Source organism: Plecotus auritus (assembly GCF_963455305.1).
Source record: "Plecotus auritus genome assembly, chromosome: 7".
Lineage (NCBI taxonomy): Eukaryota > Metazoa > Chordata > Mammalia > Chiroptera > Vespertilionidae > Plecotus > Plecotus auritus.
In genome coordinates, this window is record NC_137774.1 from 85,368,454 (window position 1) to 85,396,158 (window position 27,705).

Genomic DNA, 27,705 nt, shown 5'->3' on the forward strand with positions numbered 1-27,705 from the left:
TCGGGGAGAAGCCTGCCTCCCACCTTTTTCCCCCAGGTCCTGGAGTCCCCAGCAACATTGTTACCCTTTTCTTTCAAGCCTTGTCCATGTTCCTTTGCGCACTCCTTTCGCTGGAGATTACAGATTCTTCTCGGGCTTCTGGTTCCTTTCTAGTGGCCGCCGGGCTTCCCCGCGCCGGGACGCACTGCGCACCGGGTCGCCGCGGCGCGCGCCTGCGCCCCCTGGTGGCCGTGCCCTGCGCAGCAGCTGCCGCGCGCCCCGCCCCGCCCCGCCCCGCCCCGGCCGCCGCGGGCCTAGCCGAGGGAGGGGTCGCGGAGGCGGCCGCGGCGTAAGCGGCGGCCCGAACGGTGGGAGCCGAGGCGCCGGAGCAACATGGCGGCGCGAGTGCTGCATGCCCGCGGAGCGGCCTCAACCGGCGGCCTCCTACAGCGGGCGGCCCCCTGCAGCCTCCTGTCCGGGCTCCGGTGAGCAGCGCCGCCCTTTCAGGGAGGGGCCGCCGCGGGGCGGAGGGCGCGGGGTCCCCGGCGCGGGTCTCCGCCCCGGCCTGGCCACGCTCCCGCGGGGCAGTGCGGCCGGAGCGGCGGGGCCAGAGGCCGAGGTCAGCGGGGTCGGGATGGGCGGGCGCCTCGTTTGGGTCCGAGCGCCTTCCCCTCGGGCTCAAGGTCACGGCGGGGACGGCGCTCGGTGCCAAGGCCACGTACGCCCGCTGTGCGAGCCCGGCCAGCGGGACTTTAACCCGGCGCGACCCGCAGCGGTGGCCGGACAGTGGGCGCGCGGCCGAGGCTGCAGGCCCTGCAGGCGGCCTGCCGAGTCCCGCCGGGCTTGCCGAGAGCTGCTTGCCCGCGCAGAGCCTCGATGTCTGCAACTGCAAATATCAGAGATACTACTTACCTCGCAGGCTGTGAGCAAAAAAACAACGCACCGTCCCGGATGAGCCCCCATTGAAGGGGAGGGTAGTGAGGAGGTCTCGGTACTGGGAACAGTCCGACTTGCATTTAAAGTAGTGGATCTAAAAGTCTTTACAATGATCAGCACTAGGTAGGCGTCGGGTTCATGTTTTAACTTTTTTTCTAACCTCGTTGGATTAAATTCGGTTTTCTGAATCCATCACTTTGACATAATTTGTGTCCCATTTTTTTCACATTAAGAAAAAACTGTACTAACTTACACGTAGGTGTACTTTCTCGTTTTCTTTACATTGCATAATTTAAGTGGTATATTTTCATTTGTTGGTTTTTAATTAAATAACGAGCCTCTAGAAAGTACAGTTGGCACCTAAAAATGAAAAAGCGAAGAAACTACCTGTTTGTTAAACTCTTACCACGGGCTGGGGAGCTGTATGTGACTTATTTCATTAAATCCTGGTAGCAATCTTAAGAAGTGATAGGATCTGCATTTTAGAGATGAGATGGAACCTCAAAGGGTGTGAGACACACCTAGAAAAGGCATTTTCTAGCCTGAACCCAAGTTTGTCTGGCTTCAGGCCCAGCGCCCTTCCTAGGACTGATGCTCAACTTGTATTTCCAAATTTGATGTTTCCAGGTTGATTAACAAATCAATCTCGTTTTATTTTTTTGAAAATATGTTTTTATTAATTTTTTTAGAGGGAGAGGAAAGGAGAGGGATAGGAACATCAATGATGAGAGAGTCATCTACCGGCTGCTTCCTGGGGATCGAGCTCACAACCCGGACATGTACCAGGACCTCCTGGTTCATAGGTAGAAGCTCAACCACTGAGCCATGCCAGCTGGGCAACCTCCTTTTACTTTCGTTCTGTTATTGATCATCTACTTCGTGTCTTACTTTTTTCACACAGGTGATATGAGCCCGTGAAATTCATATTTTCTTTCAGCTGAGGCTGAAGATATTGTTTACCCACAGCACCCAAGGTCACAAAGCTAGGAAACTGGAGAACTGGACCTGGGTCTGCCCAGTACCCTGACTTCTTGCTGGGGCCAAATGCTCTTGAGCCTGGAGTCCTTATCTCTGTCCAACCTGTTGGCTTTCTGATTGCTCTCTCGGGTCCCCTGTACTATTTGACTACTCCCTGGGCTCTACTCTGCCTTAACTGTAGATGTTCTTTAGGACTCAGTCCCAGTTAATTATCTGATTCTATCAAATATTGAATGTATATGATGTCTTTGAAGCCCTATTGGAACTGAGCGTAATAGCCTTGGTCACTAACTCATGAAGCCATGGCCCAGGTAAAAACCCAACTAGACTTACAGATTGCTGTGAGAGAAGATCGGGGAACCTACCACAGGAGGTCATGGGAGGCCTCTTCAAGAAGATGATGTTGCCGAAACCGGTTTGGCTCAGTGGATAGAGCGTCAGCCTGCGGACTGAAAGGTCCCAGGTTCGATTCCGGTCAAGGGCACATACCTTGGTTGTGGGCACATCCCCAGTGCGGGGTGTGCAGGAGGCAGCTGATCGATGTTTCTAACTCTCTATCCCTCTCCCTTCCTCTCTGTAAAATATCAATAAAATATATTTAAAAAAAAAAAAGAAGATGATGTTAAGCCTGGCCAGTGTGGATCGGTGGTTGAGCATTATCCTATGAACTGGGAGGTCACAGCTCCATCTCCAGTGAGGGGCATGCAAGAGGCAGCTGATCAATGATTTTCTTTCATCAGTGTTTCTATCTTTCCCTCTCCCTTCCTCTCTATTTATTGAAATCAATAAAAATATATATTTTTAAGAAAGATGATGTTAAGCTGAAACCTGAATGGTCAGTGTGCATGAAAGTCCTGAGTGGGAAGGAGTCAGGCATGCTGGAAAACCCCAGTAAAGTCTAGGCTGGAGCACAGGAGTGAAGGGAAGACTGGCCAGAGGGCAGGTGACAAGGAGCAGCGGCCAGGTAATTCCAGGCCTTGCAGACAGTCTTAGAGAGCTTGGGTTTTATTCCGGAAGCTGTGGGAAATATTTGAAAGTATAAATTCTTGTGTGACACGATCTGATCCTCAGTTTTTAAAGATCAGTCTGACTATGAAAAGGGTACAGAATCAAGGTTAATGGTCAACTGAGTGGAGCATGTGCCATTTACTGAGTTATTTGTTCCATTGGTATATAAGTGCCCACCATATGCTGGGTGCTATTTTTTTTAAAATATATTTTATTGATATTTTACAGAGAGGAAGGGAGAGGGAATAGAGAGCTAGAAACATCGATGAGAGAGAAACATCGATCAGCTGCCTCCTGCACACCTCCCACTGGGGATGTGCCCGCAACCAAGGTACATGCCCTTGACCGGAATCGAACCCGGGACCCTGCAGTCCGCAGGCCGACGCTCTATCCACTGAGCCAAACCAGTTTCGGCTGCTGGGTGCTATTATTGTAAACAGTGAATAAAGCACACAAGGTCCCCGCCATCTTGCTAGTAATTCAAAAAGGGAGGAACAGGTGTGGGGTGGGGAGCAGTGTGAGATGGCTGGAATTCAGATGGGAAGGCCAAGTAGGCAGGCAGTTGGCCTAAACCTATATGACTCTATCTGACTCCTCAAAGGAGATGTGTGGGCTACAGGAAACATTGGGGAGTTGTCAGCATATAGGAATGCTAAATGTTGATAGATACACAGATTTCAGTATACTGTTTTGTATTTGACAATTTTCGTAACCATTTTTAAGCCATAGAAGTGAATGATAATATTTTGAGAGATTATGGATAGAGAAAGGGCTGAGAAACAGCCTGGGACTTGTCAACATTTACAGGCTGGATAGAGGAAGAAGAGGCGGGCAAGGGGGACAAAGGGAGCAGCTAGTGAGGTCATTGTTATGTGACAGTGCCCAGAGTGAGGTATTTCAAGGAAGAATGGTCACCTGTGCCAGATGCTGCTAAAAGGTTAAGATGACAGAAGAAAACTGCATTTGCCAGCAAGGGTATTGTGGCTGACCTTGTAAGAGCGGCTTCAGAGGGGAAGGAGGAATTCTTCCTGGGACACTTACCGGCCAGCACTTCTTACTTAAGGTCTGCTCAGTGCCAGGCCCAGAGTTCCAGCTACTTAGTGGACATGCACTAGTGCTCCACAGGTGCTTGAGATGCTTACGTACCCAGAATTAAACTCCTCTTCCTCCTACAGAGCCTGCTTGCTTCTCCTAGGTTCTCTCTCCCCAATAATGGAACATCTTCCAGAAACCAGAAGGCCTTCCCCCAGCCTATCCCCTCCTGCTCCTCCCTTCTACCTCCAACACATCTTCACTCTGCCTTCAGAATGGCCACTCCCCTAGCTCAACTCTCGGCCACATGCTCCCTGCCTTATTGCTGTAGTCCACCCGCCAGCTCACTGCCCAGGCTGCTTTTTACATGTGGGATTTTTTTTTTTTTTCCAAAACTTGCTAGCATTGCACCATGTACAAGGTAGAATCCAGCTGACGGGCAAGCATGGCGCCCAGGAGCCTAACCACCCTGCCCCCCTTGCCTTCCCGTTATGTCAGTCGCCATCCTATTCTGCCTTACTTAACTCTTCGCTATTCCAGAAATATGCCATGCAGTTTCATGACTCTGTGCCCCTGGACATGTTGTTCCCTTTGACTGGAATTATCGCCTGCCTTGTCCACCTGTCTTTCTTGTCCTCCAAGACAGAGCCAGAATGTCTCCACCGAAGTCCCTTTCGCTCCTCACAGGCGTTGAGCTCCCACAGTGTGTATGTGTAAGTCTACAGTATCCGTGACCACTCTGGCTGTTTACTGATCATTTTTTCCCGTGAGAATGAGCAGGCTAAGGATCTGGTTCACCTTTATATCCACAGAGCCTGGCACATAATACTTACTCTATTTAAAGTCTAGTGCTCCTATTCCAAGTACTACCCAGGCCTGACCTTGCTTAGCTTACAAGATCAGGTGCGTTCAGGGTGCTATGTCTGTAGGGTAAAATGTGCTGCCCCCACCCTACCCTCTGCAAAGTGCTGTACAGCATATATATGTGATCTTATAAAAACCACTGATTGAAATGTTTATCACTGTCATTAAAGAACCTCAGCCCCGCCTGGATCTTATCACCCTGACAGCTGTTGGCACAGCTGCTTCTCCCCCTTCAATGATTCAGCTTGGACAGCTAGATGACCTGGGCACATTAGGCAGCTTTGGTCACCTGTCACTCGAAAGATTTCCGAGTTTCACAGTCAATTGAGGAAATGCTGGGCCAGACTGTTTTACATTTGTCAAGACAGTTGCTGCCAAAGTTCACAAGCACACGCCACTCAGGTTCATGTGTGTCCTGTGATATGGAATTTTTCCTAGACTTACCTTTATTTTACAAAACATTTCCATATCTCTGACCTCATTTTACTCATTCTAAAATATATACCTGTAGGCCTCGCCAATGACACTTGGTGTTTGAGCATCAACCTATGAACCAGGAGGTCACGGTTCGATTCCCGGTCAGGGTGATTCTCTCTCATCATTGATATTTCTATCTCTCCCTCTTCCTTCCTCTCTGAAATCAATAAAAATATATTAAAAAGTAAAATAAAGTATCTACCTTTGGTATTACTAAAATCTGGTGCAGATGCTCACTGGGGAGATTTGTGTTTGGGAGGTATCCCTTACTAGTAAAAATATTTTGAACTTTATAGATCTAGGTTCATACTTTTATTTTGTCACTTCTTAGCTCAGGTCACTTAATCTGTCTGAGCCAATCTTTAAAATTCGTTAATAGCTACCTTGCTAGATTGTTCTGAGGACTAAATGAAATGACAAACTACCTAGTCCAGTGCCTAGCACCCAGTATATACTTATTAACTTACTAGAGGCCTGGTGCACAAAATTGGTGCACTCGTGGAGGGGGGGGGGTTCCCTCAACCTGGCCTGTGCCCTCTCGCAGTCCGGGAGCCTTGGGGGATGTCTGACTGCCAGCTTAGGCCTGCCAGGGAGTGGGCCTAAGCCGGCAGTTGGACATCCTTAGCGCTGCCATGGAGGCAGGAAAGGCTTCTGCCACCACTAATGCGCTTGCCAGCCAGCTGTGAGCCTGGCTTCTGGCTGAGTGGTGCTCCCCCTGTGGGAGTGCACTGATCACCAGGGGGCAGCTCCTGCATTGAGCGTCTGCCCTCTGGTGGTCAGTGTGCATCATAGCGACCAGATGTTCCACCATTTAGTCTATTTGCATATTAGCCTTTTATTACATAGGATAATACCCATAAGTTCTAAAGAGGAGGGAAAAAATTACTTTGGGAAATTTCCTAATGCTGATACTTTTAGAAACTTTCATTGAACTCCTACCTTTTTTTTTCCTTTTTTTAAAAAAATATATTTTATTTATTTTTTACAGAGAGGAAGGGAGAGGAATAGAGAGTTAGAAACATCAATGAGAGAGAAACATCGATCAGCTGCCTCCTGCACACCTCCCACTGGGGCTGTGCCCGCAACCAAGGTACATGCCCTTGACCGGAATCGAACCTGGGACCTTTCAGTCTGCAGGCCGACGCTCTATCCACTGAGCCAAACCGGTTAGGGCTGAACTCCTTTCTTAATTGTTCATAATTGTTATTCCTAGGTTCTTATAATTTAATTACAAGACAAAAAAAAAAAAAACAAACCCACACAATTCCTGTTTAGTGAACTTAAAATCTAAAATAAAGAAAAAGCAAGAATTATACAAAGTCCCATTAACAAACCTTAAAGCGTTCTACTTTGTAACTCACTAATTTTATATACTTGCCATTTTGCTTCCTGATATTTTGCAAACACTCCAAAATGTAGTGTGTTTAAGACACTAAACAAATTGACAAAACATTTTTATTTTTATTGAAATAAATTTGAACATGACTTATTTGGTGAATTGCCTTCTTCAGAATGAGTTTATTTATATAATCACCCAGTGAATTGAAAACAGAAACAAATACCATATATTTTAGATTTTGCTAAAGGGCTAATTGTTATATATAATTCATTTTTTTATTTTAAACGTTTGTTTTAACACTTTCTTAATTCTCTGGAATTTTACATATGGTAAAAGCAAGATAGAAGAATTGTAAACGTCTTTTTACAAATGCCATTTAAAATTACATATTTTTCTCCTATGCACTTGTAAGAAAAATTGCATGATTGGTATTAACTTATTTTGCTTGTTTATTATAAGCTTGCAGCTTTTTAATCTTTGAAGGGTTTGAAAAAGTATTTTTGTATTTCTTGATCATTATAGAAAACATTGATTGTTAATTTTATATTTATATATTTTAGTTTCTGAATTTGTAAGCTTACATCATTCAAAGGTCTTTTTATCTGGTTTCTAGCTATTTGTGATAATATCCTATGAATTAGTTTTAAATTAAAAGAATCTCTTATGGGGAGAAAATTGCCTGTAATGTTTGTTCACTAAAGCAGCAAGTCAATTTTTTTCTGCCATCGTCACTTACTAGCAGTTCACTTTGTGTATTTATGATACTGTTCAGTGCCTGCTTTTTCCACATAATTTCTCTTAGAGTTATGTGCATGTAGATCCGGCTCATTCTTTTTAATGATTTCATTCTGTTCTGATTTGGGATATTCCCTAATTCATTTGACCAGTCCCTGTTAATGAATATCCAGATTGCCGGTACCAGGAACACTCTGGAAACAAAGCAGTAATGAACGTTTTTGTGCATTTATCTTGATGTACTTATCTAAATGTAGCTGCCTATAGGACATAACTACAAGTGCTATTATTGGGCCAAAGGCCTACACAGTTTTAATTTTTTTTTAATATATATTTTTATTGACTTCATTGTGGAAGGGAGAGGGAGAGGGAGTTAGAAACATCAATGAGAGAGAATCATTGATTGGCTGCCTCCTGCATGCCCCCTACTAGGCATCAAAACTCGCAACCCAGCCATGTGCCCTTGACCGGAATCAAACCCAGGACCCTTTAGTCCGCAGGCGGACACTCTGTCCACTGAGCCAAACCAGCTAGGGCCATAGTTTTAATTTTGATAAGATAATGTCACACTGCCCTCTAGGGACATTACAAAGATTTGTAATTCCACTTGGAAGAGTATGGACGTATGCACTTAAAAAGAAACTCGCAGACACAGACAACAAAATGAATGGTGGTTACCAGTGGGTGGGAGGGAGCATGAAGAAACCAGACTTTGGGGTGATGAGCAAACAATAAAGTACACAAATGTCAAATTATAGTCTTATACACCTGAAAATTATATAATGTTACTAGAGGGCCCAGTGCACGACATTCGTGCACCGGTTCGGGGAGGGTCCCTCAGCCTGGCCTGTGCCCTCTCGCAGTCTGGGACCCCTCGGGGGATGTCCGCCTGCAAGCTTAGGCCCGGGTTTCAGGCTTGATCCCCAGCGTGGGGTGTGCAGGAGGGAGCCAGTCAATTATTCTCTCTCATCATTGATGTTTCTATCTCTCCCCTCTACCTTCCTCTCTAAAATCAATAAAGAAATATATATTTTTTAAATTGCTTTACAGCCTGACTGGCATGGCTCAGTGGTGGAGCATCAGCCTATGAACCAGGAGGTCCCAGTTTGATTCCCAGTCAGGGCACATACCCAGGTTACAGGCTTCATCCCCAGTTCGCAGTGTGCAGGAGGCAGCCAATCAATGAGTCTCTCACATCATTGATTTTTTTTCTCTCCCTCTCCCTCTCTGAAAACAATAAAAAATATATTTTTTAAAATTGTCTTACATGCCCTAGCTGTTTTGGCTCAGTGGATAGAGCGTCGGCTTGCGGACCAAAGGGTCCCAGGTTCAATTCCGGTCAAGGGCTTATGCTCAGGTTGCAGGCTCGGTCCCCAGTGTGGTGCAGGGGTGCAGGGGGCGGGGAGTGGGAGGGCAGCCGATCAGTGATTCTCTCTCTCTCTCTCTCTCTCTCCCCCCCCTTTCCCTTCCTTTCTGAAATCAATAAAAATACATATTGTTTAAAAATTGCTTTACAGGAGGGAAAACAACATAGCGGAAATTGCAAAGATAAGCATGAGAACTCTGTTAGGAGAGCCACAAGTTACTGCCTTACACTTTATTCCTGCTGTTTAGAACTACATAATGGAAAAGCGGGCATTTTGTGGTATCCCAGGCTCTAGAGTAGTGCTTAGGATAGGTGCTCAAGGCATGCTTGCTGCATGGATTGGTGAATTTATGGAAACAGTGTGTCATGTGACACTACCTAAAGACACAAATCTTTTTACCTCTGATGAGACTCAATTTTTGTATTTATTATTCCATAGGGGGTTGACATCTTCCAGTCACAGACCTCGAGAAGACAGCTGGTTAAAATCCTTATTTGTCCGGAAAGTTGATCCAAGAAAAGATGCTCACTCTAATCTCCTAGCCAAAAGGGAAACAAGCAGTCTATACAAAATACAGTGTGAGTGATAGGTCTGCTATCTTCACAGCTGACTTTTCTCCCTTTGTTCATAAGTTCATCGTGGAATTTTCTTTTGTTTCAGTTCACAATGTTAAACCGGAATGCCTAGAAGCATACAACAAAATTTGGTGTGTATACCAAACTATCGTTTACTTGGGGAAAATAATGATTTTAATATTTGTTAGTTCAACCAGCATTTGATAGCAGAGTGAGATCTTTGTTCCGTTTTCTTAAAGCTGAACGCTCAGAGGCTTCTTAAATTGAGCTCTGTGTGGGATGACAAAGGGCATTTTGATGTTAAGCACCAGACGGGAAATCATGACATAAACTATAAACCTTAGAATGTTTCTAGACTCAGGGTTGGAAGGAACCTTGCAAAGTTGTCTAGTCCATCAACTCATCCAGTGCTTGAGTCCTTTCCGCACACCTTCCTGACTGCCTGTGCCTAGATATATTCATGCATTCCACTCTGGGCAGCTTTGAGTGTTAGGGATTAGAGCTTGTGTCCTTGTGACTTCCATGGTTTCCAGTTTTACTTCTCAGTGAAACTGTCCCATTTACATGTAGCTGCCATTTCTTCCCACATCTTCCATTTGCCAGGATTCAAGTCCCTTCAGCAGATTCTCATGATTTGTGACCCATAGGTACTTACAGAACTTGTAAACTTTTAGACTAAAGAGACAAGTAAGTGTATCAGTTCTTAATTAAATTAATAGAAATAGTATTTTAATGAGCAAATATAATTTAAAAACTTTTTTTTCTTTAACTTTAAAATCTGCTACATTCATAAGGAAAGAATGATTCTGTCACCAGAATCAGCAAAATTTTCAGAAGTAAAAACCTGTTGTTTTATTTTTGGATGTGGTTTGTGAAATAACATTAGTAAAGAATTTCTTACTGCAGCACAATTTTCTTTGTTAAAAAAATGCCCTAAAAAAAGCAGATACTTATTTCTAAATCTTTTCTCATAAAATGAAATTATTTCTCCATGCTGATGTTTCCTTGAGTTAGCTTTCCTGCCCTGTTTTTATTCATCTCCTGTCTCAGGTTTCTGTCTATTTATATTTCTGTTTGGATGTCTTGCTCTTCCTTCAAACTCAACAGATAGAATCACCTTGCTCTTTCAACATCCCTGTATGTGTTAATCACCCTGGTTTTATTTAACCCTTTCCTTAGTTCTTTGTGATTCGTTAGTTACTAAAGGCTGTGTATTCTTCATTTGACACGTATTTTAGTTCTCTTTGCTTTTTCCTTCTCCAACTCTCTTTCCCAGCCTGTTGAGCCCCATTTCCAAGTACCTCCTTTCTGACTCCTTCCTGGACTTACAGCTGTATCTATACTTCCACCTCACCCTCTAATCCATTGTGCAAAACTTTGTCAACTTGATCTGCTTGAGTTCTGTTTTCTCCTTCCTTTTGTTGATTTTCTCCTTTCTCTGAAACTTCAGCAGCTCCTTGTTTTCAGTACTTAGAGACTTAACTCCTGCCTGGTTTGTTGGGGCCCCAACAATGAGGTTCTTTCCAACCCATCCAGTTCTGGGTATAGGTATTACCTAGCTTACAACCTCCAGGTAAGGCCAGGGCTTCCAAAAGCAGGTTTGGGCTTCCAACGAAGAGGGTTGGCTGCAAATCCATGTGTGACTTTGTATTGGTGAAAAGCCTATGCCCCACTGGCACTCCCCTTCCTGGACCCCACCTGGGTCATTTGTACAGGCTTCCTTCTACATTGGCTTCAGTTCAGGGTTATTTACTTCCTGCTCATGTCATACAGCATAAAAGGAAGCTCCTTTCCCTTTCCCTAACAATCCCACCCCGATTTCCATTTATCTCCTCTTGGTTCTGAACATAAGTATATGAGCCAGTACAATTACCACACCATGTGTATTTTTAGAAGGGTGGCATTTACTTTTATGGGTGTTTAGTTAGACATAGACCATTCTAACCTTTTCTCTGTTGACTGTTAATATATACCCTATCCTGGTGCCCCAGCTCTACTGGTGATTATTAGTTTAATATCAGTGTCAGCAAATAATTTGAACTGGTTCCAATTCTGATCCTTGATATCTTTTTGTATCCATTGTTGAACCGGTATTATACTTTTTTATCATAATTTTTCTATTCATAAAAGATAGGCTTAGCTTTTCTCTTGGCATGGCATAGTTATGTCTCTCTCCTTTGCCTTTCCCTGTAAATTAGAATCTGCACTCTAGGAAGGTTTCTAAAGAACCAAGCTCTGATACCTCTGTTCAAGTAATACGTTGCCATGACCTGGTGTGGCTTGCTCTGCTCTCTACAGTCAGTGGTAATGGAATGGGTGGTGTGTCCGGTGTGGGGTTACGTGATGCACTCAGATCCCCTCTGTTGGTTGCATTGAATAGAACCTAATCATTGCTTTCTGTTGTGTTTTTCATTTGGATTCTACTGTCACGAAATGTCCTTTGGAACTGTTGAAGTTGTGTTGTATTCTAGCTCTGTCTTCCTCCTTTCTTACGGCCGACTTTTCTTTGCCCCATTACCGCTGCCTGATTGTGCTGTCTCGCCTGTCTTAAACATTACTTTCTTCCCTTTCTTATTTTTCCCATGTTCTTTTCCTACTATTTCCATTTCCCTCATTCTTCCTATCTTTGAATCCAGCAAAACTTGGCTTTTATAAACATCACCATTCTTCAGGACTTCTTTCTGGAATGGCACCCATAGCTCCTAGAATCTTGGAACCTTTGGCTCTTTATCATTTTTATCACTATACTCAAGTTGGGGGTATCAGAAACCTAAGCTTCTGATAAGTGGGGTATCAGAATAGAACAGAATTCAGCTAAAAGGTTAATTTTGCATGTTGTTTTATCATAAATATATTCTGAGGTCAATTATCAGAACATGGAGTAGGTGACCTTTTTTCTGTTACTGATCATGTGTTGTTCACCTGGTATAATTTTGTTGGTGGTTTAATTAGTGTTGCTATCTCTTCTCTTTAAGTCAAGAGGTGTTGCCAAAGATTCATGAAGATAAACATTACCCTTGTACTTTGGTGGGGACTTGGAACACGTGGTATGGCGAGCAGGATCAAGCTGGTAGGAAGCAGAAGACTTTGGAATAAACACTTGTTCCTTAAGCCTTTATAATATTTAATTTCATGCTTGTTTTTATAATCAAAGCTTTCCAAGTCTCAGTCTGGTTTTATGGTTAAAGTCATTTCTTCAGTAACTCATTGCAAAAACTTTTTTATTGTTTTAATATTTGAATCTGTTATTATAACTTTATATTGTAACTCATAGGCAACACATGGCACATTTTACTTTTGTACTGTGTTACTATTATACACATCTAGAGTATTTTCAAGGTAAGAGTATCATGAAACTCTAAATGTATGTTATCTTTTAAAATATATTCCAGTCCACCTCTGGAGGTATGAAGGAGGCTATCCTGCCCTCACGGAGGTCATGAATAAACTCAGAGAAAATCAGGTAATGATCTTGAAAAATGTTTACATTTTTACACTAATGATATAGTGATGTTAGTACAGAATTAAATGACTCTTTTGTCATCAGTTTTTTTTTTACCATTAGTAAACAGTTTTTTGTAGTAAAAATTTTATTATTTTGACTCTCTGAAGATGTATGCAAATATAAAGTAACCAGTTATAATACTATTAAAATAACAGTTCTTTTTTTTTTTTAATATATTTTATTGACTTTTTACAGAGAGGAAGGGAGAGGGATAGAGAGCTAGAAACATCGATGACAGAGAAACATCGATCAGCTGCCTCCTGCACACCCCCCACTGGGGATGTGCCCGCAACCAAGGTACATGCCCTTGACCAGAACCGAACCCGGGACCCTTCAGTCCGCAGGCCGACGCTCTATCCATTGAGCCAAACCAGTTTCAGCCAGTTCTTTTTTTTTTTTTATTCTCACCCCAGAACAGTTTTGTTTTGTTTTTGTTTGTTTGTTTGTTTGTTTTAATATATTTTTATTGATTTCAGAGAGGAAGGGAGAGGGAGAGAGAGATAGAAACATCAGTGATGAAAGAGAATCATTGATTGGCTGCCTCCCGCATGCCCCCCAATGGAGATCGAGCCCGCAACCCGGGCATGCGCCCCTGACTGGAATCGAACCCGGGACCCTTGAGTCTGCAGGTCGACGCTCTATCCACTGAGTCAAACCAGCTAGGGCCTGAAGACATTTTTAAAAAATATATTTTTATTGCTTTCAGAAAGAAAGGGAAAGGGAGGAAAGATAGAAATATCAATGATGAGAGAGAATCATTGGTCAGCTGCCTCCTGCACGCCCCACACTGGGGATTGAGCCCACAACCTGGGCATGTGCCCTGACTGGGAATTGAACTGTGACCTCCTGGTTCATAGGTCGACATTCCACCACTGAGCCGTGCTGGCCAACCCAAGGACATTTTTCATTGATTTTTAGAGAGAGAGAAAGAGAAACATTGATGTGAGAGAGCAACATTGATAGGTTTCCTCCCATATATGCCCCAACCAGGGCTGGGGATTGATTCCACAACCTAGGTATGTGCCCTGACCAGGATTCATACCCGGAACCCTTAAAAAGGGTGACGTTCCTAGCAGCTGAGCCACACCAGCCAGGCTAAAATAACAGTTCTCATTCTAAACATCAGTTGTACTTAGAAACTGATAAGCTGGTACTTTGAAACCGGTAAGTCAGCACTCTCGACACTGTCAGCCCTGGGTTAATTAATACCTGCTTCAGGAACATCTAGCCACATATTCTTTACCTTGGGCTGACTTTGCTATCCTCTCCCTCCCTTATGGTGCATGTTAGTGGAGAGACTCTTAACAACCAGACACTATTAGGAAAGAACCCCATTTTTAAAAACATATTTTTTTATTGATTTTAGAGCGAGAGGAAGTGAGAGGTAGAAACATCAATTGGCTGCCTCCTGCACTCCTCCCTACTGAGGATTGAGCCTGAAACCCGGGCATGTGCCTTTACTAGGAATCAAACCAGCAACCTCTTGGTGCATGGGACAATGCTCAACGGCTGAGCCACACCGGCTGGGCAGGAAAGAAAACCTTTTGTATAGCTTCCCAGTCCAAATATAAATGGCTTTTCAATTCTTTGATATTTGTTTTGTTTTTTTGAATTTTTATGAGTTTATCTGAGCCAAACTTGCCTGGAAGCAAGATCTCAAATACTCCCAATTCTTTGATGGTTTGTAGTCTTCATGTCACTGTTGTTATTACACTGTCACACCCTGTTAGGAGAACCTAAAAAGTGAGAAATTGCATTTGTTTATATTGTCATTTAAATAATTTGGATGGCCATGCAGCTTTTCATCTAAATCTGGACACTTGAGAGTGAAAGGGAATGGTAATAGTCATTGGGCTGATTTGATAAGATGTAAACTGGGCCCTACCCAGTTTAGCTCAGTGGATAGAGCTTTGGCCTGTGGACCAAAGGGTCCTGGGTTCGATTCCAGTCAAGGGCATGTACCTTGTTGCAGACTCCTTCCCGGCCTGGGCCCTGGTCGGGGGCATGCAGGAGATGCAACCAATGGATATGTTTCTCTTACATTAATGTTTCTCTCTGTCTTTACCTCTCTCTTCCATTCTCTAAAAGATCAATGGAAAAATATCCTTGCGTGAGTATTAACCAAAAAATAAAAATAAAAAAAGATGTAAACTGGGACTGTCTCAGGACACTGGGACCCTATTTGTAATAGTATTCTATTATAGGAGGAATGCAAATATTACTAAAGCAGGCTTATGTATAAATATTAGATGATTTCATGAACACATTTTTTCACTCTAAGGAATTTTTGCAATTCCGGAAGGCAAGAAGCAACATGCTTCTTTCTAGGAAGAATCAACTGCTATTAGAATTCAGTTTCTGGAATGAGCCTCTTCCACGGCCAGGACCTAATATATATGAACTCAGATCTTACCAACTTCGAGTAAGTACTGAAATATGAGTTAACTGTTCCTCATGGGTACCCTTAATGCTGATAAAAAGTTGAGTGTACATTCTGTGATTTGTTTGGCATTATATTTTGGCTTGTTTTCACCCCTATCTAGTCCTCTTTTTTTTTAAATCTTCGTAATTTCTCATTCTTCCTCTTCTGCTAAGCTCTTTTGTCTTTTATAATCTCATACATAATATTTATTATTTGACCTTATATAGCATTTCTATTTTTAAGAGGAAAGACCTAAAATGCAGCAGTAGGTTCATTATTTAGCATCTAATGTAATTGAGCTAGAGCAACTAATAAATGTGTGACTGTTGAATAAGTTGATTCATTTACTTATTAGATTAAAATTATATGATTAAAAGGGAATAAATAATGTTTTATAAGGCTTTCTAGATGTTTGCCCACTAAATGACTACTAGCAAGAAAGCCCAGATAGCAACATTGTTCAAAGGAATATATGTCAGTAGATCTTGGTAGTCTAACACTCACCATTATACTGGAAAAAATAACATGATCTTTTTATTAAGTTTACTTAAATAGAATTTTTTTAAAACGTTCACAATAAAGTCTGAATGAATACCAACAGTTTAATAATTAAGTACATCTGGAGGATGGGCCTAAGCATGGTTTTGATAGCAACCATAACTGAGTGACTTATGGTAGGTTTACAGTTGTAGGTGAAACATAGTTTATTCTTGTGTTATTATATATTAATTACTGTATTATTTCCCATACAAACAACTGTAAACCTACTTTTGCCCCACCCAGTATGTTGTCTTCTTATATGAAGCCATAGACTATTATTTCCACTAAAGGCTAAGTATGAACACTGTGAATACTAATATTTTGTTGCATTTTTTAATTTGTTACATCTCACATTGTTAAAAATTAATTTTTAAGTTAGTTTTCTCATTTGTTATATTACACTTTTATTCTATATTTCTTCATAAGAGGACTAACCAAAATTCAAATCTCTTTTCAGCCAGGAACTATGATTGAATGGGGCAATTACTGGTGAGTATATTACCAAATGGTAAGCTTGTAAGTCTTAGTAATAGATTATATTAGGCCATCATGTTAATTCTAAGGATAAATTCTGGGGATAATGCTGTGATTTGATACTAGACTGTTGTGTTGTTTGACATTTTTATTATGAAATTTTTCAGACATATACAAAACTAGGGAGAATAATATCATGGATTCCCCTCCTTTCATACCCATTACTTAGCTTCAGTAATTATCAACACATGGCCAGTCTTGATTGGAGAGGGGCACAAGGGATCTTTTTGCACAATTGGATTGTAGTGATGGCTGCACAAGCCTGTAAATTTACTTTAAAAACATGGGTTGGCCCTAGCTGGTTTGGCTCAGTGGATAGAGCGTCGGCCTGTGGACTGAAGGGTCCCAGGTTCGATACCAATCAAGGACACCTACTTGGGTTGCGGGCTCGATCCCCAGTTAGGGGTGGGCAGGAGGCAGCCAATCAATGATTCTCTCTCATTATTGATGTTTCTCTCTCTCTGAAATCAATAAAAGTATATATTTTTTAAAAATCATGGATTGTACACTTATGTGAATTTTATGGTATATAAAATATACCTTGATAAAGCTACTAATGACATACCTCACTAAAGAAAATTTATACACGAATCCAAGGATGACTCAAAGTGAGGAAACTGATGAATGTAACACATACAGTGAGGCTGGAATTAGGTGCCCCAAACATGCTCTGGCCTCTGCACCCCCAACACATGCTTCCATGCCTTTGTTAGAGCATTTATCACACCCCAGCAGTGCCTTCAGTTTCCAGTTCTACAGCTGCCTGCAAGGCCTGGCACATCCTGAGTGGTCAGTAAGTGTTGAATGGATGGCAGAAACTAGTGGTCACATAAGAAAAGAAAGTCTATTGCAGTTGCCATATTGTAGGGAAGCTCTATGCCTTAGTGGAAAGATTGTAGTATATTCATGCAGTGGAATTTTATACAGTGATTAAAGTAAACCTGATCTGTACCTGTTAACAGAGCCATCTTGGAAACACCACATTGAGGAGAGAGTTAAGAATATGCACAACATGGCCCTAACTGGTTTGGCTCAGTGGATAGAGCGTCGGCCTGCGGACTGAAGGGTCCCGGGTTCGATTCCGGTCAAGGGCATGTACCTTGGTTGCGGGCACATCCCCAGTGGGGAGTGTGCAGGAGGCAGCTGATCGATGTTTCTCTCTCATCGATGTTTCTAACTCTCTATCCCTCTCCCTTCCTCTCTGTAAAAAATCAATAAAATATATTTAAAAAAAAAAAAAAAAAAGAATATGCACAACATGATGTCTTTCATGTAAATTTTAAAAAGATATAACAAAAAAGTTATATAAACAAGATATTTAACAAGAGCTATATAAAAAGATATAACTATTGTTCATAGATACATACATATAAAGAGAAATATAAAACCATGGACAAGAAGACTCATATTCAAGAGTGAGAACTACTTCCAAAGAGTAGTGACTGATGGGGGAGGAAGACGGGGTTGGCAATGAGGAGGAATAAAAGGGAGCTACAATACGAAAAGAGCTGAAGCAAATACAATAAAATGTAAAGTGTTCATGTTTTAAAAATCTAGGTGACTAGAATGGTTCAAATCCTATATAATAAAACCCTAATATGCAAATTGACTGAAGGGCAGAATAACTGGTTGCTATGACACACACTGACCACCAGGGGACAGGTGCTCAATAAAGGAGCTGCCCCCTGGTGGTCAGTGCACTCCCACAGGGGGAGCACCGCTCAGCCAGAAGCCAGGCTCACAGCTGGCGAGCGCAGCGGTGGTGGCAGGAGCCTCTCCCACCTCTGCGGCAGCGCTAAGCCATCAGTTGGACTTCCCCTGAGGGCTCCTGGACTGCGAGAGGGCGCAGGCCAGGCTGAGCTCCCCGCCCCCCACCCCAGTGCAGGAATTTCATGTATATTTCCGGTCCTCTAGTATTTCATAATAAAAGAAAGACAATTTAAAATCATCTTAATTCATATTCAGAAGTCATTTGATAAAATTCGACACATTTTATTAGAGACGCTAATTCCTAATTTTAAAAAAGCACTAAAATTAGGAATAAAGAACATTTTACTTAAATCAGGGGTTGGCACAAACTCGTCCGTAAAGAACCAGATAGTAAATACGATAGGCTTTGTGGACCTTGCTGTGTCGGTCACCGCTACTTAGCTCTGCTGTTGTAATGCGAAAGCAACCTTGGGCAGTTTATAAATGAATAATGTGACTGTGTTCCAACAAACTTTATTTATGGATGCTGAAATTTGAATTTCCTAATTTCATCTGTCATGAAATAATTTTTTAATTTAATTTTTTTCAAGCACTTAAAAATGTGAAAACAATTCCTAGTTCCTGGGCCATAAAAACAAGCTGCATAGGGTGGGATTTAGCTCATGGTCTGTAGTTTGCTGGCCCTGATTTAAATGATAAAACTATCTCTCCATTTTAACAGCTCCTTTAAACTTAATGGTGAAACACAAGAAGCATGCTCATTACCATTAAAACAAAATACTACCAACTTTCACCATTATGATCTATAGTAATCTATAGTAACAAAAGGGTAATATGCTAATTAGACTGGACGTCCTTCCAGACAAAGCCAGGGCTGGAGGGAAGCCCGGGTCCCAGGTGCCTGCTGGCAGCCGGAGGGAAGCCTGGGTCCCCTGTGCCTGCTGGCGGCCAGAGGGAAGCCCGGGTCCCGGGTGCCTGCTGGCAGCCAGAGCAAAGCCTGGGTTCTGAGTGCCAGAGGGAAGCTGGTACCGGCAGCCTGGGGAAGGAAGGCCTACTCTTGCCCGAATTTCATGCATCAGGCCTCTAGTTGTATAATAAAAGCATAATATGCTAATTAGACTGGACAGCCGAACAACCTTCCAGACAAAGCCGAGGCTGTGAGGGCCGAGGCAAGCCGCTGCGGCTGTGAGGGCCAAGCCCCTTGCACGAATTTTGTGCATCAGGCCTCTAGTAATTGTATGTTGTATTTGGAAATCCTGACTGTTGTAATAAGAAAAAAGACAAGCCAAATATCTATATATATAAAAGCCTAAGTGACCATACGACCGGTAGCTATGATGTGCACTGACCACTAGGGGGCAGACGCTTAACACACAGGCATGGAAACATGGAACAGACTCATGAATCTCAGAGGGAAGGAGGAGGGGGAAGGAGGAGGGGGGAGGGCAGGAAGAGATTAACCAAAGATCTTATATGCATACTAGAGGCCCGGTGCATGGATTCGTGAACCAGTTGGGTCCCTCAGCCTGGCCTGTGGGGACCGGGCCGAAACCAGCAGTCTGACATCCCCCGAGGGGTCCTGGATTGCGAGAGGGTGTAGGCAAGGCCAGGGGACCACACCAGTGCATGAATTCGTGCACCGGGCCTCTAGTGAATGCCATTTGATACTCATTTTCCTAATATATAAAAACCCTGACCAGTAACCGAAAGTCAGTGCTGGCCCCTCCCCCAAGCAAGGGAATAGGGGCAATCAGGCAGGCAGGCAGAGTGGTTAGGGGTGATCAGGTAGGCAGACCAGCGTTTAGGGGTGATCAGGTAAGTAGGCGAGCAGTTAGGGGCAATCAGGTAGGCAGACGACCCTTCGCAGGGCTGGCCCCACCCCCCAGCAAAGAAAGAGGGAGGCCCAGGCCAGCCAAGCCATTGCACCCCAGCCTGTCGCCTGCAGAGGGAGGCCACTGGTGACAGGAGTGGGGGGAGCACTGCACAGCTGGCAAGCAGTGGCAGCGGCAGGGGTGGAGCCAGCTGCCTGTAGCCTGGGGAAGGAAAGCCCTGATAGGCCCTGATCTCAGGCCAGGCCTAGGGACCCTACCTGAGGGGTCCTGGATTGTGAGAGGGTGCAGGCCGGGGTGAGGGACCTCCCCCCAACCCCCCAAGTGCACAAATTTTCGTGCAGTGGACCTCTAGTAATAATATAAAGCCTCAATAATTAAGAGGGATGCAAGAGTAGATTATTGGCCATTGGTCAGCTACTGACCCTTGGTTCGTCTTTATCCTTAAAGGAGAACCTATGACTTTTATTTATTTTCAACTTATATGTGCTCTTCTTTCTTCTGTTACAAAATTCCTTGCATTGGACTAGGTAATTTTTAAGAATTCTTCTAGCTCCAAAAAATGGTTCTGTGATCTTTATTTCTAATGAGTCTTTTCTTCTGAGGTCATCAAAGGTTAAAGAATGCAAAGTTAGAATTTCTTTTAATTTGAAAACTAAGAAATATATATTCAATTGTATATATGGGAGAGGAAAAAAACCATTTTCCTCCTACCCTTTTAAATCCTGGCTGGACTCATAATCAAATTAACATAAGATAGATTGATAGGAGAAAATGACCAAATTTATTATGTATGTTCCATAAGAATATGAGACCCTAGGACATACCTAGCAGTTAAGGCTTCTATGCCATCTTGAGCCAAGGAGAAGGGAGGGTTGTGCTTTGGGACTTCAAAGGCAGCAAGGCAATTCACGTGGAGATGAAAAAGCAAACATTTGCTAAAAAAAAAAAAAATGCTTGCTGGGTTATCTTTAACAGTGAGACATAAAGAGGACTTTGACCAAACAGGCCTTGCTCCCTGTCTGTGACACCTGGGCCATCTTACACTGTCGTTATCTGTGCTAATAGCTCCCTTCCTGTAGCATGTCCTCTGTCTATATTATCTTAGGCAGTTAGGGGAAGTCTTTCATTTCCTAAAAATAGCCAGTTTAAAGTAATGTCCCAAAAGTATTTTGGGGTGGCAAACTCACTTTCCCTCATATACTATTACAGGCACCATTTTATTAAGGGTTTTTTGAGGCGGGGAGAGGAGCCTGTATATGTAATAATTTAGTTGTCCTTGGAGTTGGATCGTTCTGGGGTTGTTTTGTTTTTTTAATAATTAAAACTTGCCCACCATGGAATCCAAGAGGAAGAACTGAGATTATTATCCTTCAGTTATTTTGAAAACTACTTATAAAACCAGTTCAGCGTTCAATTTATATTTTGGCACATAGGTAACTATTTTAAGATGGTGATCTCCTCTTGACTACATGCTTCTGATTATGACCAGGCTAAGGCAAGTATGTCTTCTTTGCCCACTGTAACTGAGCTGGAAAAATTCAGAATGAAATGAAAAATCCTGAATATTTATCACTGGCAATGAAGGAGTGTTTTTTCCTTCTGAGTTAGAATGCACGTTAATGTGATTTGCTTAATCTCAATAATTTACCAATCAGATTTGTAATTTTTGTGAAGACATTGATCAATTAATTCTAAATGCAAAAGTTAAAGAATTTAATATCATTTGGGGGTAACCCATGGGGACAATAGCAAGAGATCCCTCCTTCACCAGAAAAGAACCTGAAAGTGTGGGTCACGTGATGAGAGCGGAGGATTGCGACGTGATCTTAAGGAGCCTGGCTTCCTCCCTCCCACCACAGGTTGCCCTTGCTCTAACCCCGTACCCCCTCACCCTTTGGAGATGTTCTAATTCAGTTGCTATGAAGTTTGCCTCCAGGAAGGGAGTTCACTAATCAATTCAACTGAAAATCGTCCCTAGAGGGTTATGTCTCACTGCACATATTAGTAGATTGGTATGCTTGCTCATATGTCCCCCACTCTTCACAGTGAATTAGAATAAACCCATCTTCCCAAGTCCTACCAACTCTGGGACCACGATGGAAAGCCTGGGCAGTGTTGATATAAATTTTTTCAGCTTTGATTCTAGAAAACTGCTTTTGGAAAAATATATACATTTCAAAATATTTCTAGGATTTTAAATGCATCACTAAATATAAAAATAAAGTACCTAGAACAGAAGGTGTTTGAAGAGCTGATACCTTTTGCAATAGGAAGTCTTAAGGAAAGTTGAAGACATGCCAATTGTCAACCAATTTAATCACAATTTCATGTTATACAGATAGAGACAACATATGTCCATACTTTTCTCCACACATAATACACAGTGAATGCCATTTGATACTCATTTTCCTAATGGTTTGCTCTGGTAAGAAGAAACACCAGTCGGAAGCTTCACTTTCGATCGTGATGCTGTATGGCCAAGAAGTTCCACCCTCATGGTCCTGTGTGCTTCCCGAGAGGTTACAAATCGCCTTTATAGTTCAGAGAGCTCCCGTGTTTCTCCGGTCACTGTCTCCAGCTGCTGTGAAGGTGTGCTTCCTTCATCTCTCAAACCCATTCTCCCTGTGGCATCTCCGGTATCTTCATATCCAGGTTTCCCTCACTTTCAGCGAGTTCTGGAAGAAGCAGTTCTTAAGTTCCCTGGTCCTGTCGTCTGCCACCTTTCTTGACTTTATGTGAAGAATCAGCAGTGCAACCACATATCCTCATGTTTTTAATAGTCATTAATTGTTTACCCACAAAAATGGCTAATATAGCTATAGAAAGGTACGTTTACATGTTACATATATTAAAGTAACTTGATTGCATCTGATAATTAAAAGAAACAATTAGTCTTATTCTGAAAACCTTGTTCCAAGTATGGAGGAAATTTACTGATTCTTGTGCCCGTCCCTAATTCAATGTCTGAACAGTGGTGTGGGCTTTTCTTGCAGGGCTCGTGCAATTCGCTTCAGACAGGACGGTGATGAAGCTGTTGGAGGATTCTTCTCTCAGATTGGGCAGTTATACATGGTGCATCATCTTTGGGGTATTCATTGTTTTATTCCTTCATTTTTTGTTACTGGGACTTCACAGTTTATTACTAAATAAATGGTACTAGGCAGTAAAGGGTATCTCAAGTCAGTAATCTGAAACTGTAGCAAATGCAAATGTCACAATGGAAGCTAAGTTCTGGGCTGTCTGGAATGAGAGGTCAACAGCAGAAGTGTCCATAGACTTCTGGTAAACTGGTCATCCAAGAGGGGATAGTGGTGAAAGGAATCAGAGGTGAAGTCAGCAACCATGGCAGAAGCAAGATGGTAAAGCTACCAAGTGCCTTTCATGGCACGGTCCCTCCCATCCTTTCTAGAACCTGCACCCTCTCCATTGCTGCCTCAGAGGCAGTCCTGCATTTTACCTGGCGAGACAGCTCCCTGCACGTGAACTCACTGCCCGCTGGGGTCTTGTTCTCCTCTGGCCTTTTCCTTCTTTGGTATCTTTCAAGCTGACTCAGTATTCCCCCTTCCCCCCACCCCCAAGTGCATGTCACTCTCCGGGCCCCCGTAGTCACAGCTGTGGTTATTTGTGTCTGTCTCCCTGCTGGAACAGGAACATTCTGGGCATATTTGTAAATGGTTATTAAACTTTAAAGAAATGAAAAGCCTAACTTATTTCCAGACCATATCAATTAACTAAGGGTGAGTTTGACCTGTTTGGTCCCACCAGGTGCCACACCATGTCTGCCTGCTGTGTTGGCATGTCTGGGTTACAGAGGTACGGTGACCTAGCTAATGAGGGATAAAGCAAACATGAATGACATGCCCCGAGGCAGCGTGTGATCATAACACAGGGCAAACATTAATGAAAGGTGGAATAGTAGCTAAACTTAGGATCTAGATGGGATTGGCAGGTAACCGTGGGAAGGAAAGGCTAGAACGGTGATGGAGACATGAGAAATTAGAAAAAGGGCTCAGAAAACTATTAATAGTTCAGACTGGCTGAATGGTAGAGTATCTACCAGGGGCCTAAGTATGATGGGTAAGCTGAGGTAGTAAAGTAGTTTTTACATTGTGTTCCTCGAGCACCCTGCAGACCAGGGTCTGGAGAGGAGACCCCACCCTCCCCCCACCAATCACTGCTTTGACCAGGTGCTCATCTCAGCTGCACACACGGGGCTGCCCCGGCATTTAGGAGATTGAAAACCCTGCACCAAATGACATGCCACAAATAACCGGCATCTTCACGGAACCTCAGGGGCAGCAGTGTCCTAGGGCCGTGGTCGGCAAACTGTGGCTCGCGAGCCACATGCGGCTCTTTGGCCCCTTGAGTGTGGCTCTTCCACAAAATACCACGGCCTGGGCAAGTCTATTTTGAAGAAGTGGCGTTAGAAGAAGTTTAAGTTTAAAAAATTTGGCTCTCAAAAGAAATTTCAATCGTTGTACTGTTGATATTTGGCTCTGTTGACTAATGAGTTTGCCGACCACTGTCCTAGGGTTTTCGCTAGCTGAAATTTGACCTCATAAGCGTTTTCAAATGTAGTAAGTTTGGAAACAGATCTTTAAGAAATGTGTTCTGTGTCCCTGCCTTTTAAGATTATATAAATCTAACCTTCATTGATTTGAGGTAGGGCTGGAGTAGTTTTTATGTTTTAGATAGTGTGTGGTCTGTCCAGAGGATATAAACTGAAAAGTCAGGCCTCTTCGCTCTCGTCCTCTGAGCCTGGAGAGGCCTCCGGGAGGGGCTCCTGCACATCCTCCTAGACATACTCCATACATGAGCCTCACAGGGATGTATTGAGAGGTCAGGGTTACCATGTGCTCCACGGCATGTCTGAATGGGGACGCCCAGGTGAAGGAGTCTGGAGATCGAGGCAGGCACTAGAGTGTGCTTGGCAAAGCTCTGACAGGCTGTGGTGGACACAGGGCAGTGCCCTTAACTCTGCCCTGTGGGGACGATGCGAGGCTTCAGGGAGCAACAGCAAGGTGAGAAGTCCACCGGGATCCGCCTCACGCAGAGACAGAGGCAGGAACAACGTGGATTTCAGTGTCTAAGAGAGGCCAGACTCTACACCTGTGTCTTCTTAAGCAGTGCTCTTCTCCCTCCTCCTCCGTCCCCAGTGTCCCAAGGGTTCACTTCCGCTTCCTAGTTTATACAAAAGAGTACTGAGATACGCAGAGATGAATTCCAGTTGCCTGTCTTTAAGACTCACCCTCACTTTGCCCAAAGTAGTCTCTGTGAAAACTGGATGAGCAGCTGGATCAATACTTAGTGGAGCACGAGTGGGATGTAGAGCATTCTGTTTGGTTTACACCTTGTTTTTTCTGTGTGGTTATTTCAGCTTACAAGGACCTTCAGACAAGGGAAGATATACGGAACGCAGCGTGGCATAAACATGGCTGGGAAGAATTGGTATATTATACAGGTACTATTTTATTATTCTCACTTATTGTTTTATTATCATTCACCTCGAAGCTAATATGTACTTTTTTTAAATAGTATGTTGTTCTAGATCAGTGGTCGGCAAACTGCGGCTCGCGAGCCACATGCGGTTCTTTGGCCCCTTGAGTGTGGCTCTTCCACAAAATACCACAACCTGGGCGAGTCTATTTTGAAGAAGTGGCATTAGAAGAAGTTTAAGTTTAAAAAATTTGGCTCTCAAAAGAAATTTCAATTGTTGTACTGTTGATATTTGGCTCTGTTGACTAATGAGTTTGCCGACCACTGTTCTAGATCGTGAATTATAAGGTTGGGGTGGGAAGGGAGTCAAATTTTTCTTTAATAATTACATAATTTTTTTCAATAAAGAATATTCATTCTTTAACATATGTAGTTGTCTGGTACAGTTTTCAGACCCTTATATGTTGTAAATTTTACATCACTAGGTTTTTTTTTGCACATTTCTACATTCTCTGAAAATTTATTTTAAAAATTTTCTAAACTTTTCCTTTCTCAACAAAATTGTTCATTCACAAAATCATTACAATTTAATACAGCAATTTAAAAGTAATTTTGAAATTTAACTTGATATTTAGACTTTTATGTGTGTGTTTGTATATACATGTATACCTATGAATGCATGTATAACCACATATATATGTACTATGAAAGCATGGCTGCTTGATCTTTATAAGAAAAATAGGGCTGAATACCACCCAGCCATACCAATATAGGCAATAAGTACCAGCCATGCTGCATGTAAGTACATTTACACCCATGTGCTGCCAAGAAAATCAAGGAGTAATTGGTTCTAGAAAATAAGTCATTTAGTTCAAAAAAGTCATATAATTGTGTCTTTTGCTGCTTATTCTTACACTTTCATCAATTTTCAGAGGTGTGTTTTATTCTGCAGCGAGTTTTATAAGTAAGTACAATGTAGGAATTACAGTCAGGTGCAACATTACCTGCTTTTATATAATTTTATTTTAGTTCAAAGAACCTTTTGAGAAAACACTATTTTCCACAAATTAAACACATCTCTAGACAAAATCTGTTATAATTTTAATAACATTTTATAGGATGCTAGCTGATCTGTCATTATCTTGTATTTTCTAATATTTTACTCTGTGATTTCAAGCAGCACAACTCTAAACATTCTCAGAAACCTGTTAGTTGATGTATGTTACCATTATCTGTTCAGAAAAGAACAAGCACAGTAACCTTCACCCTGTGTTCAGTTCCACTTATTCAGGAAATGGAATCCAGAATCATGATCCCACAGAAGACCTCACCCCTCCAGTAAAGCTGCAGAGTTTAGATGTGCCTACATAAATTCATGTGACAAGTATTTGTCATAAATCAATTTTAATTGTATATCAAGTGAAAAACACTGAAGTGTAAACTGCTGTATATAGCTTATGAGAGACCCCTTTCTTTAAATTTTACGTAAGTCTAAGAAAAGGAAACTATTACAGTTTGATTGTAACAGTGCTCTGTAGTCCTCTTTGAAACACCCCTGTGTTTGTTGAATAAACCTGATAATACTGAACCACCCTTCCCACCCTCCGGGAAAAGAGGGCCCAAATTAAAAATTTGAATCCTCTCTAAATAAGAATCTAACCATGAAAAAGATATTAATCATTTCTTTTAAAAAGCAAATCTGTCTTATAGTTACAGATTTTTAGACAAATTTCTTGTATCAGGAAGAAATACAAATTTTGTCATGTTTCTCTGGCAGTTTTTTTGAGTCTCAGACTAGGAGCAAATGATGAGTAAACCCAGTACCTGACTGTGTTTTAATTCACTCCCATTTTCAATCAGTCGGCATAGTGACTGTCATCACTAAGCAGGTCATGCTGCCAGGGTACTTGGAGCTGATTCCGTCCTCGCGCAGTGTGTGGTGATGTCTCTATACGAGAGGGGAAATGGCTTGACCCTGTATATCATGTGATTTTGAAATGAACACCTTGAATAGCACTAATTTTTATTTGTAATATTTTTCTATAACAAAATGAGAAGCACTTGAGAAAGGTTTTATTTTATAAACAATCATTCATGACCTCAGACATTGTCCATTAATATTCTAGAAAGGTCACAGCAGATTCTTCCACGATCATGCATGAGGGGTGGTGCGTGCTGAGATTTCAATTGGCATAAAGCTGCATACTTGTCTAGCTCTGTTTGCTTTAGTTTTTTAATATAGTGTGCCAGTTTTGTGAATGTAATCATGTAAAAGTCCTCTTGAAATGAAAAATTGTCTGATCCCCAAATTAAGTAATTTATGTGTAAAATAAAGTGTGAATAAATCTCATATCAAATTTCAAACTTTTACATGTGAATGGTTTTCTCCAAGAACATATAAAAGTCAATAAAATTCTCTTGACTTTTCACATATGA

At 42.4% G+C, this 27,705-nt stretch overlaps 1 protein-coding gene across 4 annotated transcripts; it reads left to right on the forward strand.

The window, feature by feature from the left end:
• Window positions 1–270: 270 nt before the first annotated feature.
• Window positions 271–27,705, forward strand: NIPSNAP2 (nipsnap homolog 2). Of its 4 annotated transcripts, XM_080680618.1 has the most exons (11): window positions 557–598; window positions 4,474–4,646; window positions 9,154–9,293; window positions 9,376–9,421; window positions 12,266–12,360; window positions 12,683–12,753; window positions 15,077–15,217; window positions 16,215–16,246; window positions 22,827–22,921; window positions 25,211–25,294; window positions 26,547–27,705. In XM_080680618.1, exons 2-11 carry the CDS (start codon window positions 4,483–4,485, stop codon window positions 26,609–26,611), a joined length of 933 nt encoding a protein of 310 aa, XP_080536744.1. In that variant the 5' UTR covers window positions 557–598; window positions 4,474–4,482; the 3' UTR covers window positions 26,612–27,705. The 4 variants fall into 4 exon arrangements, with proteins under 4 accessions (XP_080536745.1, XP_080536747.1, XP_080536744.1 ...); XM_080680619.1 differs by lacking the exons at window positions 557–598; window positions 4,474–4,646 and adding an exon at window positions 271–464; XM_080680620.1 differs by lacking the exons at window positions 557–598; window positions 4,474–4,646 and adding an exon at window positions 639–1,038.